Raw genomic sequence first — 15575 nt, forward strand, 5'->3', positions numbered from 1 at the left:
ATTTAATAAAAAAAAAAAAATGATGCTTCATTAAGGTTCACTTTGGAACCTTTGCATCATTGGATTTTTGTCCTGATTAATAGAATACAAGACGTGTATATTTTGCCCTTTGAGTGTTCCTGAAGCAGTGCTAATGATAAGAGGTTTAGGTTTTGCAATGCCATACAAAATCATAGGATGTAGTCTATATTCCACCCACTAATAGCAGAGAGTAAATCAACACAACTAATTTAAAGAGGTCCTTGTTCAGTCCCCATAAATATTCACTAGATGCAGAGAAAAAATCAGAGCACTCCCATGGGATTTGGGACACTTTTGGGGCCAGGCAAAATACCATCTAGAACTGACTCAACATGAGTCCCCTATGTCCATAAAAACAAGTATCTATTAGTTTGTGTGAGACTGCTCTAAACAGCTGGCTTTTTACATTATCCATTATTTTTACTGTGCTTGGGTTAAATTCTGGCTCTGCGTTCAGCCTGCATAAATAGGCTGTGTGCTGGGGGCTCTGCAGGGGTTGCCAAAAGAGCTCCTCTCTCACAGTCAAAGAAAATTAATGACAGTAAAATTGCTTCACAGTGCAGGCTAGAGTTTCTGTCCCATCCATGCAGCAAATCCAATTCTTTCCTGCTTTGTTTCCTGAAATCTTCATGCTGGAAGAGATATGCTCCATTGTATAACCAGGTATTTATGAAACATTTATTTCAATAGTAGTAAATTTTTTAAAATACCGTCAATTTAAAGAGAGTCTTGTTTGCTTCCTGCATTACCATTTTGTGTTGTTGACCAGGAAATGAGCCTGGGAAGGGGAAATCATGCATGCTTTGTTGTGTAAGTTTATGGAGGTGACAGATTATGAATCCAAATTAGATGTCCTTTTAAGAAGCTTTGCCAATATTTATTTTCTGTTTGTTTTTGAAGAATGTAGACTATACCATCAGCTTGTGTAAATTAGCAAATTTCCCTTGAAGTCAAGATAGCTGGCCTGATTGACACCACTAATTGACACTGGCTTGAGCTTTTAAAGATCACTGTGATTAAATGCTGGTGTTATTTTTCTTAAGTAACGTTGTTTGCCAAAGTGGAAAATGAAGCAAAAGCTTCAGAGATAGAAAAGTTCCAGCTATGCATCTCAAAGGCAGCTGGGACAATGGGCCATTACAGGGAGTTGCTTCTTGCACATGGCAGTAAATTTAGTAGATTTTGTTTTACTAAAGCTGTGTCCCTTAAACCAATAAACCCTGTTCATTATGCCAGGGCATAAATGCCCTGGCAGAAAAGAGGTCAAGGGAGCTGTCACCTGTGTCAAGCACAGAGATTGGCTGAAAGCCAAAGAAACTGTAACTTTATCCCCAAAAGATTCAGGCATGCTAAGTTTGAGACCAGCCCACATAAGAGAAGGCAGGGAATGCCAAGCTGAAGGCATATCTTGGGCAGAGAGGCCTCTTGCAATGAGACCATTCCCACGTCTGCTCCGTTTCTTTGGGTAAATTCTACCTTGCTTGGAAGATCTTCCTGTGTCTTGGTGTACTAATGTTATTCACAGAAGTAAGAGGTACCAAGATTAGTCAGCTTGCTCTGTAAAAAAGCTGGTATCCAGAGGGATATACCCAACTGGATCATAGCATAGCACCCCAAAAAGACATATGGGGATAAGACTGTTGAGAAAATGTGTGTAGTGGAGGGAAAGAAGCAAGATCTGAGAAGACTCAGCCTACTCATGGAATTATAAACAGTCCTACTCAGGCTGTTTGAAGTAAAATGAGACCCAGTCATTCTTACGTGATACAGAAGCAAATGATCTGCTTCCAAGAGAAGTATTTTGAATAATCTGTATACCTCTTTGTTAGTATTTTTTTCCTCTGAAATAATCTCCAATTGTTTTGACTGTTCTGTAATTCATGCCACTTCCTCAAACATTTCTAACCCTGAATGCTTCACTTCCTCTGTTCCACACAGAGCTGTTCCGGTGAAATCAGACAAAGAACACTTTCTTACATCAGTCCATTCATCACACTCAAATCTCTCTGTTTTGTTTATGGAGCTAATTTAGAAAAGATTTGCTTTTTGCAGAGTGTTATCTTGTGGTATTGCAAGGCTTCCCACTTTTACATTAAATCTTCTGAGTTGAGCCTTCAGCTGATGTAAATAGGCATGAATAGACTGACACAATATTTTAGGTCTGAAAAGGTCTGCCAATAATTACAAGACTGAATAACACTCATCTGAAATAGCAAAACTGGTCATCACTTTCAGCAGATTGTCCCATTTTGTAAAGGACATGTTCTCAGGTAGGTTTTTTGGGCTCCTGGCAGTGGAAATTTGGGACATTATTTAGAGCTAGATGAAGGTCACAGGCATATACCCAGCTTGAAGAGTCATATGATGAGACTGAAAGTTTTTTTATGGAGAATAATATGAAAATATGACTGTAGTATAACATCAAGAATAGTGTTTCTCAGTGTCTGTAGACTGCCACCGCCTAAAGAATGAGAAACATCAACTAATCCCTACTAATCCCTGCATTAAACTTCCTGATCCTGCAGCCACTGTTTGAGCATATTATTTGCAGACTAGTAGGAAGCACTAGAGGCAAGGCATAAAGAGGATACTTTCTGTCAATAGATCAACACTGTCTCCCTTAAGATCCTCACGGAGAAGCTAATGAATTATGGCCTTGTTGAGCAGACAGTGAGGTAGATTAAAAACTGGCTGAATGGCCACACACAGAGAGTGATGATCAGTGGCACAAAGTCCAGTTGGAGGCCAGTAACCAGCAGTGTACTCCAGGAGTCTATACTGGGTCCAAGCCTGCCTAACTTCTTTGTTAATGATCTGGATGAAGGGCGAGAGTGTACCCTCAGCAAGTTTGCTAATGACACAAGACTGGGAGGAGTGGCTGAGACGCCAAATGTCATGCTTCCATCCAGAGCGACCTCGACAGGCTGAAGAAATGGTCTGACAGGAATCCCATAAAGTTCAACAAGGAGAAGCGCAAAGTCCTGCACCTGGGGAGGAACAACTCTGTGCACCAATATATGTTGGGGGCCACCCAGCTGGAAAGCAGCTTTGAAGAAAAGGACCTGGGGGTCCTGGTGGACATCAAGTTGAACATGAGCCAGCAATGTGCACTTGTGGCAAAGAACACTAATGGTATTCTAGGCTGCATCAGACAAAATATTGCCAGCAGGTAGAGGGATGTAATCCTTCCCCTCTACTCAGCACTGGTGGGGCCACACCTGGAGTGCTATGTCCAGTTCTGGACTCCCCAGTATAGGAGAGACATGGACATACTGAAGAGAGTCCAACGAAGGGCCACAAAGATGATTAAGGCACTGGAGCATCTCTCCTATGAGGAAAGGCTGAGAGAGCTGGGACTATTTGACCTGGTGAAGAGAAGGCTCAGGAGGATCTTATTAATATCTATAAATACCTGAAGGGAGGGTGCAAAGAGGACGGGGCCAGGCTCTTTTCAGTGGTGCCCAGTGACAGGACCAGAGACAATGGGCACAAACTGAAACACAGGATGATCCATCTGAACATCAGGAAACATGTTTTTACTGTGAGGGCGACCAAGAACTGGCAGAGGTTGCCCAGAGAGGTTGTGGAGTCTCCATCCTTGGAGATACTCAAAAACTGTCTGGACATGGTCCTGAGCAGCCTACTGTAGGTGGTCCTGCTTGAGCAGGGGGGTTGGACCAGATGACCTCCAGAGGTCCCTTCCAACCTCAGCCATTCTGTGATTCTGTGATCACCCTACACTCGAATGTCCCACTGAAATGGATTACCTACCTGTTTATAAAGGTCTCTTCTTATTAAAGCACCTAGTACCAACATAAGACATTATTCAGAACAGGCAATGCTGATCCTTCTTCCACTAAAACATTTGAAATGCTGACATAGCTAGAATTTTATGATGATGTCATAATTTGGTGAACAACTTGCTTCTTTCAGAAGTATTCTTATAATTAGGAAAGGCAAAGCTATCCTTATCCCAGTTTTTGAGGAGCGTCACAGATACTGGTGGGATTATTCTGTTAAATGATTTACACCATTTTAACTGAAAAGATAATCCAACTTTTCATTTATCAAATTTCCAGCGTTGTATATAACAATAAACAGCTTGACTGTTTCATAATACATTTTGCTAAATTTCCTAGTGCACAAAAGCTGTCTGTTGTCAGTACTGTTACTGTGCTGAAGATGCCTTTGTTATCGTGCTTCCTTGTACATGCTCATGGTATGGCAAGACTCCCTCCCTCCCTCTCCTCTCTGTGATTTCACATGAACATTTCCAGTGACAGAGCCCTGCAAGGAGTCTGCAATCCCTCTAGCCCCGCTGTGCAGTGCAGTATCACCACAGACATCCTCTCAAGATTTTCTCTTTCTTTGTAACTCCCACCTTTGACTAGGAAGGAAAAGATGCATTTATGCTCTTGCTGAGACTCAAAGCAGCTGGGTTAGGTGGGAGGAGAGACACTACCTCTATTTCACAGTCACTTCTGTCACTAGGCATGAGTTATGAGAGTGAGAGTTGGATAGCAACTTTAACTGTGCAGATACTTTTAGTAACTCCAGGGTCAAACCCAGAAGTTGTACTGAATAACAAGTCTTTCAGCTAACACATACCATTCAGTCAGTAGGTTGAAAGAAGCTATTTCCTTTACATTGGCTTTTTGGGGACACAAACTGCGTTCCTCATGAGCAGATTATCTTCCTTGCATTGTGAGGATAACTGACATACTATTGCATCTTTTATAACTTTTTACCAATGCATATTCTCTGGATTTTCACTCCTAACACATTACTGTCTAGGAATACGTATGTTTGGAGAGTATTGCTGACCAATGAACTGGTAGAGATACACAGTGAACTACAGATTGGAAGGAACAAGCAAAGGGAAGAGTTTTGAGTTGAACAGACTACAGGAATTTAAGTTCATTTTTAAGTTCTTGGTAATTCATTCAAAATAAAATTATGGGTTGGCACCTTTAAATCTACAAATTTAAATAATTAAATATCTAGCTCTAGAAATTAAGAAAAACTTGATGATTGTTCAGTTTAGAAGGCATCATAAGACGTACTTGCTAACTAATCTAAGCAATTTGGGAAACCTTCTATGGCAAAATTATAAAACAAACCACTCCCCATCCTGTCTTCTGCTTAGTGGATACTTTTCTGAAGAGTTTGACCTTCATGATCCATCACCTCCAAACTCTTAGAGCAGTTCTAAAAGGTACCAGTTCCCCAATAGTTTTTATTTCATTAGAGGATACTGAGAGGTGTAGCTCTGTATTATAAGCAGTTTCAAGGCATAAAGATGTGTTTCTGAAATACAATGAGGAATATTTCTTATTTCACCTTACAGTTATCAGTAAATAACTTTAGAGCCATATTTGCAAAAACTCATTGCAAATCTGTTTCCTCTGCCAGTCCTACAAAACAGGTAAATGTAACTCAAATGGACACCCATTTAAGTGATTTGTTTGCACAAAGAACAAAGCTTACTGGAAAACTGTTTACAGAGAGTTTGGGTGCTTGTGAATGAACCTTAAAATTTGCATCAGATTTTTGTGCATCAGTATACCTCAGCAAGCTCTTATCCACCTACCAGTCAAACTACAGACAAATTCTCCTTCTCAGCCCCACTGACCTCGGTATTTGCCTGTTTTTACACACCGAATTAAAACAATGAGCTTTGAAATGTTATTTGAAGGTTATTTCATTTGGGATAGTAACCAGACAGTTTTAATGTACTGAGATCAATCTTTACTAAGATTTATTCTTTGTATTGTAGCAGCATCTACCCGTTCTACTCATGGACCATGTGATACAGGCACATAAGTTTGTCTCCTAATACATCAAAGTGCCCTGCTTTCCTGTAAGAGGCATTTCTCATATTCTCTGAGACCTCAGATATTCTAGCCTTCAGCTGCAAATTAGTCTCACCTTTCTTGTTAAAGCCTGATTCTTTGACAGACTACAGATGTTAAGTTATTCAGTATATTAGAAGAGACACTGAGTCCTTTGCCTATACTGTTGACTACTGCTAAATAAGAAACTGTGTTGGAAACTCAGCCTTCTGCGGAGTCACAGACTGCAATTTTTATAGGAGTGGTTCTGAGTTGTTGTTTATGTGCTGTACTGATGTGAGATAAAAAAGAGCTGAATGTCTTCTGAGAGACCATGGTAGAGATGGTGGTTTTCCTTAAGTATATTTTAGGTGTTTTGATTGGACTGTACTTCTCCAGGGATTGTAATGAAAACTACAAATTGAACTGAAGCATTAGCAGAAAAGAAGTCCTAAATCAATGAACAATATTTCTATTGTGTAGTAGAGGCAACAGTGCATCTCATTCAAGGTGTGACTTCCTCATTTCTAGGACAAATCTTTACATATTACAAAATAATAACAAATTACAAAATAATTGGCTTGTAACTTTTAGAAAACTGCTTTAAAATTATGTAGGCTTTGAAGCTGCTGGAGCAGAATCTTCTGAATATAAATTGTTCTAACAATTAGTGCCAAGCAAAAAAATCACTGCATCTGCACGATCTGCACATCATTGAACATGTTTGATACAACATGCTTAAACCCTCAATCAGTGGCAGAAGGGCAAGTCTTTATCAGTGAGTCACCAAACCCATCTGTCTAGTTATTCCTTTTATTTTAAAATGCAAACTGATCTAATTTACCCCATAATTCTTACTGGATTCAGAGCATTTCACAAAACTATTCCTTGGCTCAGTTATAGCTGTGCAGGAGTAGGACTATCACCTCCAGTACAGCAAGCACTAAATCAATTCTTACAATGTACTTCTTTGTGTGCTGAGCTGGGCTAAATCCAAAATCTGAGACTAAGTCCTTTTGCATAAAATGATTGCTCTGTTTCTGTGCTTAGTGCAGCCTGCAGCCCCAAAGGTCTTGGAGTCGTTCTGACACAATAAAAGAAATGCTTATTCAGAAGACATGATCTTTCAGTAGGAAAAAAAATACCCACCACCACCAAGAAACAGATTTCAACAGATAAATAAGGAATGAAGATTGAACTGACTATAGGGAGATTTATTTAGCAACTGTTTCCAATTTATCTTTGGGATGTACAGTAGCAGCAATTTATGAGAAGTCAAAGCCAGCTTGCTATTTACGTTGCATATAAACAAGCCTAAATGAATAATTAAGCAACTGAAGTACTTGTTTTTGAAACTGTAGGTTAAGTTTGGAAGTCTTACTACCCCCTCGCACTTTTTATTTCTTGAGTATCCTAAAAATAATTAGTATTACTACAAATTCTTAGGAGTCTCTCGGCCTTTGGAAGTAATTCCAAAAACATATGCAAGCAAATCTAATGCAAATTCTTGTATTTATTCTAAGATGATACTCTTAATAAGGATGTTGTCTTCATAAACAACATTCATTCAGAAAAAACTGCAAACACACCAAATAAAGTTTGTTAAACTGCATAAGCAGTCTTTATATTAAATAAAATTTCAAGGAGATTATTGCTAATATTGCTGGTGTTAGCTACAGCAATTTCTGTTCAGCCAAAAAAATGGGAATTCTTTGAACAACTGAATTTCTTACTAAACAGTTAGCATGTGCTGACATTTTTATTTTGTTATAATGCTTATGCTTTAAATGAAATTAGTGAATTTAAAAGTCCAAGAGTTATTGCCATTGGCAACTGAAGTCTTTTGTGTGCCTATTAAAAGATACACCATTGCAAACTTACTCATGTTGTTTGGCCAGTGTATCTCAGTTCTTAACCAACAACTTTGCTGCTAGCCTTCAGCCACTCACCCCATCGTTAGTAAAGACAAAAACAATATTGGATATAGCACTGGGGGCAGATACTGAATTGAATAACTAGGGTGATTATTGCAGAAATAAATGTGGATAGTAAGACATGGAGCATCATGACTGGCTGTTTTGGTTGCATGTTCTTTACTTTCCTCCTTCAGTCTCTCCTATTTTCCTGTGCCTTATTATATTGAGCTGGTCTGACTGGGGGGCTTTTGCTAGCTTCTGAACATTTAAGACTAGTTATTAGTACTTTTTGCAAAGTGCTGTGGTGGTTTAATGACGTAGGCATCTGTCTCCTAGCAAACAGGCTAAGATGAACAAGACATTTAACACAGATCATTGAACAGCTGATGGCAAATTTCAGGTGTCACGTTATCATCCTATGTTAACATGGAGCAGGAATCACATTTTATTGTATTTTCACAGACCCCTAGCACGTGACAAGGAGTTCTCATTTAATAACAATAATATCAATAATACCAATAGTGACCATATATAAAATACTATTTCCATCATTTATTTGTGACAGCAAAGACAGGCTAAAGCTAAGACTGACAGCATGGCTTCTTTTCCCATATGCACAATGTATGTCTTTATAAAATCATATGCAATTTTCCGAATACTAAAGTATGCTATCATTTGTATATCTAAAGCTCTGTAAGATGCATATTATACACTGAATGAAACAAAACTCTCCAGGCTTTTCATTCCTTGTATAATTCCCTAGAGTTCCACAGATGCTATAAAAAGCCTTAAGACACAGAAGTGTGACAGTACAGTATTTCATACAGTATTTATATAAATTTCCAAACAGAATATTGCACTGTATGAATAATCTTTGTAACTTCCAAATATTTACGTTTCTAAATCTGACCCTTTGTATGACTACAGAAATTGCAGGAAATAAACCTTCCCTTGTGTATTCACAGGAAGCTGGGTTATCTGAGTTTTAAGCCAAATTCAAAACATACTTCAAAAGCAATTGCCACACAGAAGACACTGTTTATGTAACTTGGTTACATCTCTGCCATATGAAGTAAAGTGCCGTGCGTTTTCCAGAGCATATGTATCAATACACACAAAAACGCTGACGTTACTTTTCTTCTTTTAAATCCACTGAGAATCCATAGACAGCTGACAGTCTGACAGTTACATAAAACTTCAAACTGAGTACTTCATCAGTTAAAAACCTGTAAACTTACACACATTATCCCAACCTGTGTTTCAGGCTTGGTTCCAAAAAGACTTTATGTATAATTTCTAGATCAGACTGTCCCCTATGGAGAAATCAGACACAAGGAAGCCTGTAAACTCTCTAAAATTCCTCAGTATCCACAAAGTTTAGGAAATGTTTCTTAGTTTCCTTAGTTTATGTCCAGCTAGTACTATGAGCTGTCTGCTGACATGAGTATGGGTCCCAAGTTCGCTAAAACTAAAGCATCCTCATACAGCTATCAAAATGGTGAGAGACTGTTAAAGAATTATCTGTTTGTGTCTGACCACTTTCTCTCATACTGACTCCTGTTTAGTTATGAAATTAGCTACGCCAGCTGGAAGGGATGCAGCATAGCAGAGAAATGCCTCAATTGATCCTTACTGAAAAGCTCATCAGGCAAGTGAACTATGCTTGACAAATACTTGACTTGTCTCCCAATGATTCCTAGGCTTTTCTTTTGAAAACATTCCTCATGGAGCAAGTTGTAATGGGAAATACCACAGGATCATGGGAAAAGGTTCATATGTACTCTTCCCTGCTTCACATACGCTTTTAAGGGCCTACTGTATTTAGTGGGTTTACATTTCTTGGTATTTTAGCCCTTTCAAAATTATAAATGGCAGATATCAACGTACTAAAACAGCTTTTTCTTTTTTTTTGGCAGAGGATTGTTATGTATCAGTTGTAATAATTCTTGTTGGCTACTTATAGGCCTTCCCTGGGAGGCAAGCTAAATATTATGAATAGCATGAATTAAGCTTTACTTTCTTATTGATTATCCCTTTTTTTAATTTCAAGTCAAGAACATAATTTTGTAACTTCTCGGTTAACCAAAAAATTCTTCAGCATCTAAAAGTTGACTTTCTTCTATATTTTTTCATTAGGCTACAACAAGTTTTCTAATACTGCTAGTTACTCATTTGGGCTTTCTGTGAATTAGTTGTGACCATCTGGCATACAGTTGCTTCTGGTGCAGAAAAAAATACCAATGTGTAGCTCCCACTCTACAACTGCTTGGAAATGTCTACTCACTGACTTATTACTTACAGTAAATATAGAAGATAATTTCTCAAAAAGCCAATGTTAGCTGGAATATTTATATTATAACAGGATAGAATCATTGCATGTGGAAAAGCAACAGGACTCCAAAATTTGTGCAACAGAAGATGTGAGGAGAAAGAGTTACTCACCTCCCTTTCTTCTTGTCGCTGTTTTGGTTAGTAGAGCTGCTCACAGCAACCATTCACACATGTTGGAGGTAGCCCACACCTCGCCTCTCACCAAGCACTAACTTTGTTGTTATGGCTCCAAGGGTCCACCCCGCCTGCTTGCACAGGAACTCCCAGCAAACGTAGGTTGGACTTTACAGATGAGAGAGAGGAGAGGAAGCAAAGATATGCAGAAGAACAAAAAAAGACGTCAGGAACAAAAGGAGGAAAAAGGCAGAAATTTGGTGTGACAGCTCTGTTTCCACATGGGACTCCAATCACCCATGTACCCAAAGTGAGGAAGTTGTGGTTATGAGTGAAGGTGTGACTGTCTTGTTCTTTCCCTCACCCCAGGCTCTGCACTGCCTAAAGGAAGGGGTGCACCCTACTGCCTGGTCAGTGGAGCAGGGAGCTAGCTCACCGCCCAGGCTCTGCAGCACCTGACAGGCTTCCCATGGGCTCCGGAGGCAACTGCTGGGGACCATGGGCCAGGCAGGGGACATGGAGAGCTGCTGGATGGCAAGGCCAGGCTGCAAGAAAGCATCCCGCCTGTGTGGAAAGGGACACTACGGTTGCATTCACACCGTTTTGTTTCAAATGTCTCCCTCAGCAGTTCTGTGTGTCCTTAATTTCAGAAGTGGCCTTACTCCATTTTATGTTCTGACAACCCCGACCGCAGGTAGTGCAAGGCCTTTCTGTGTTACTGCTTTGGTGCTTTTAAGGAAAGGCGGTGCAAGTCTACCTCAAGTGTTTGAGTGACTTGGAGTCCCATCACAGTCAAAGTCTACTTGCACTTTGGTTTCAATTCTGAGAAATGGTTAATGCCAGTATTGCAAAATCTATATAAAGCTTCTTTCAATGGCCCCCTGCCACCACCTGCAAAAAAAGGGGTTATACGTCAAGGACTCTTTGTATCCCTCATCCATTAAACAGATTTCCCAAATGGAACTCCCAAGTTGACCATAAGTCTTAGGAGGCAAAAAAAGAATGTGTAATATAAAAACCTGCTTGTTCCCAACAAATGTAGCTAGGAACATTCGCACTAGAAACACTTACCACAACAGCAAAGAGTTGGACTGAATAAAAGGTGGTGGCTTTTTTATAATCACTTCCTGACACAGAGTTCCCCATTAAAATGAGACAGCAATCTGTTCCTAAAGACCCTGGTCAAAACTTGAAATAATGACCAGAAGATTTATCCATAAAACTCCCAATGTAATTAATGGAAGTTGTGTGCCTAAATTGCCTTTACAGCTTTTAGAACCTCAGACTATGTCTACTGCTTGGTCTTACACTTGCAATGTTTAGGTCAGGAAAAAAAATGTAAATTTTGGGTGGCAGTTTTTTTTTTCTTCTTGAGGCAGGACAAACAATTAAAAAATAAAGGCTGTCAAAGGTACTCTTACTATGTAAATTAATTTTATTCAAAACAGATTAAAAAAACTAACAAAGCTTGCCTAACTACATGAGGTAGTACATGTAGCAAAACAGAAGGCAGAATATAGTATTCTGAAATATGAAGAATACGAATAAGTTTACAAGATGGAAGGAAATAAATTCAACAATAGAAACAAAATATACCAAAAATAAAGTTTAACAGCTTTTCAGTCTTAAAGCACCAATACACTTTTCATAGAAAGAAACATAGTATCACCACTACATGTTCTTCATATACCATAACATGGTAAAATTAATGCACAAGGCTGTTCACCATAAATGACTTTTTTAAAAATGGTGAAGCAACAAATGACATAATTGTCACTGGGCTCCGTACCACTATACTTCCTGGCCTGCAGGAGTATTTGCCACGTCATGAGGAGCAAGGTTAGCCTTTGTTACCATTTTCTTTAAGTTTTTTTTTTAACATTTACCCTCATATCAATGTATAGTATACGGATACCATGTACAGCTTAAGGCCTCAAGCTTGCAAATTTTTATGTATGATGTGTACAATTCTATGTTTTTGCTGAAACCCAATTTAGGTAAATTGAAGGAATCACATGGCAAAAATAAAGCATGTATATGTGCAGAACTGCATTGTAGAACTGATGGCTTATTCCTTAATTTCAGGTTACTCCACTTCTCAATATGAAAATTTTCTCAGATCCTTCAAGGTTATATATGTCTCTCTCTCACTCACCGATCCCAAGATAGCTGAATACCTGTGAAGGACTGGGCCATAATGAATTGGTTATTCAAACTAAAGAGCTTAGCAGCATCCAATAAACATTTTATTAACATATTTAAGAAATAATAAACATGAATGGCCCAGTCTCTTAAAAATATTTCTTTAGAGGAAAACATGCTAATATGACCCAGGACTTCCCTATATTTTATATTTTCCATTTTATTTCAAAATAGGTATTTGTACTTGTTATGATTAGTGTGAAATTGAAAACAGTCTAGCTCTTCATTTATGCTTGCACGGCTAATGCTACTGTAAATCATCAAAGTTATATATATTTTTATTTTACTTTAAGGCATGATTTATTATATTGAATTATTGGGATGGCTTCTTTTATGTACATTGGAAATAAAAACTCAGGCCTCCCTATGGTATAGTTCTAAGGTTACTGTTAGTGGCATATATAAAGCACCATACAATAATATATTCAGATGAAGAAAACAAAGAACATTTATGAGCTTTGAATCAATGGTATAGGAGTAACTGCTAAGAAAATATAGCAATATTTAACACAGGATTCAAAATATTGTTATATATCATTATAGATTTTCAAATGAATTTTTCTCCCATGTTTACTTTTACAGATTTTTTCATTTAGATATATATGTAATTTAAACTTTTTGGTGGAAAGCAGTATACATCTTCTGTACAATAATGTTACAGCTTTATACAAATTTTAGGAATTATAAGAAATGGCCTTTATTATTCTCTTCCAAATGCTCTGGTTCCACTTGCCTGTTTTACATTTTACTTGCTAGATTCAAACAACAGCAAATACTCTGAATGCCTTGCTTCCTGGAGGATTCTGTAAACTGAAACATAAAAACATTCCTGATGTTATTTTTAAGACTGCAACACTCCAATGACAACTTTTTTGAATTGTTAATACAATTCTAGGATCCTGCGACTCTTCTTGTGACTACTCATAACTTTAGCTAAGAATTTTTTTTAAAACTGTTACAAATAAAATTACATAAATTTCAGATTAATTTTTTCTTACAAGCAGCTTATTAGGAACAAATCATAACATAAAAAAATTCAGGTAGTCCTTTGTGATGAGGGATTCTGGTTTAAAGAATAAAGCTCTATTGAAGCAAAATACTAAAAAAAGTTTTTAGGAAAAAGAGAAAGCATGCATCTTATGCTTACTATTCTAATAACTATATTCGGAGAGAACTTGCAGAACTAGGAGATCACTTGTTTGTTAGTTGCTTATATGCTGAAGAATAGGTTTCTAAAGAGAATTAATATTTTACAAAAACAAAGGAAATGCCTTCTGAATGGATAAATATCTGGCTTCAAAAGAAATGAAACAAAAATACCCAACTGCAATGAAATTTTGTTAGAATAAATATTTTTGTCTTATAAATTGAACTAGCATGTCATTTAATGGTCCCATTGTTTTCTGTTTTGCAAACCGTGTCTGAGGCATATCTAGGAAGGAAAGGGAAATGGAGGTGAAAGTAAGGAAGGGCACAATGAAACAGGTTGCCCGCAACGGCATTACAATCCATCATCTTCCGCTTCACAGAAAACTGTTTTCCAAACTGCTGACTTTCCAAACTTTAGCAAGACGGTAAAGTACAAATAATGATTAAATTTGCAACACTTTTCCGGGCTACATCTCTACTCAATGAGGAGATTTATGTGGAGAACAAAAGTGTCAGTAAGGAAGCACTCTTTCTGAGGGAAATGGATGGTCATGGGGAAAGGCCAAAGAATATGTAAATTAAGTCATCCACTAAGCAAAGGAAATCTGTATTTTACAAGTTTCCAGGTTTGTTGAAAGGCTTGAGGGAAAGAGGCAAGACATCCCCCACCCCCAATTAAAAATAAGAAAAAAATACTCTATCTTTTCCTACTTCCAAGTTGTCTACAGAAACTTTTGGAGGTTTTTTCCCACACAAATTTCTTGGAAAGCCTATAGTTTTAGAGGTAACAATCATTCTTAGCTTTACAGGACTAAAAGATTGGTACAAGATTTTTTTAAGGTAATTTCTCTTTCTTCCTTTAGAACCTGGAGAACTTTTTCAGGGATCAAATTTAATCTGCAACATGCAGCCATGCATTATCATCATAGAACACATTAATACACTGAATATAACCAAATGAACTTTCACAGCATCTCCATGTCTTTCAGAAAAACACTGTTAAAAACAGTCAAACCATTAAAAAAAATTAAATTAAAAATATGTTTTAATGATTGTGAATTTTAATGTTTGTGAATATTATTTACGATCCAGGCTCAGTGGTTCAATACCATGTAAATCAGTAATGAACATTTCATCATGAACCAATGAACCTGCATCAGCTACTAGTACCCGTCTATTGCAGATCCTCTAACTTGGACAGAATAATCACTAATGTTAACTTTAAAAAAATCCCAAAGAAAGCAAAGGCAATTTTCTTATCAAATATTGTGTTAGTTACAACAGAACCAGCAAAGTAAACAAGAGGGTTATTTTATTTCATAAGCAGCTTTTTAGAGTAATGATTTATGAGCTTAGAGGAGGCAGGCAGCTCTGGTACCACAGCTTCTCTAAAGTCACCTCAGCTGTTACACAAGCTCTGTAAATCACCCATGTTGGCCTATTTGTTTGTTTCTAGCACTGCCCCAGGTACAAACAGACACAATGCAAGACTTTGTAAACCTTATCAAGGTGAAGGGTAAAGTGTAATCTTTGAAACTGGGCTCTGTACCTTTCTGAATATATCCCATTTTGAAAGGAAGCAACGTACACCTTCCTTTTGTCTACTGGCATAACATCAACATAACCGCCCTGGTTGCGGACTACACCAGCATGTACTGCTGCCCGGCAGATACTGGATATCTAAGAAAGAATGAGAAGATTAGTTTTCATTCATCCTTTTATTTCAAAATTGTTTAGAAGAAAACTAATACAGAAATTTAAACCAAGTTCTAGAAAACATAATTATATTTATTGCATGACTAATTTTATTAATCTTACAGTATTTAAATCCATTTCATATGAATTAGGCCAGTTTATAGGAATACAGACATTGCCTCTTCAAAGATCTCCTGCAGCATGACCCCAAAATAATTTATTTCAGGCTATTTCAGTTCAAAGATCAGGAACATGTTTGAATTCTTGAGCCTTTCAAAATGAAAGGCTCTATCAGCCTTCACTTCAACAGCAGAGA

At 37.7% G+C, this 15575-nt stretch overlaps 1 protein-coding gene across 3 annotated transcripts in view; it reads right to left on the bottom strand.

The window, feature by feature from the left end:
- Window positions 1-11630: 11630 nt before the first annotated feature.
- Window positions 11631-15575, bottom strand: part of CRISPLD1 (cysteine rich secretory protein LCCL domain containing 1) — a 43127-nt gene continuing 39182 nt past the window's right edge. For all 3 annotated transcript variants that reach the window (XM_050891039.1, XM_050891040.1, XM_050891041.1), the window contains 2 exons: window positions 15114-15244; window positions 11631-13225 (listed from right to left, as the gene is read on the bottom strand). In XM_050891039.1, the coding sequence (XP_050746996.1) occupies window positions 13174-13225; window positions 15114-15244 (183 nt within the window). In that variant the 3' untranslated portion in view covers window positions 11631-13173. The remainder of the gene's footprint in view (window positions 13226-15113; window positions 15245-15575) is intronic.

This window comes from Gymnogyps californianus, chromosome 2 (assembly GCF_018139145.2).
Source record: "Gymnogyps californianus isolate 813 chromosome 2, ASM1813914v2, whole genome shotgun sequence".
NCBI lineage: Eukaryota > Metazoa > Chordata > Aves > Accipitriformes > Cathartidae > Gymnogyps > Gymnogyps californianus.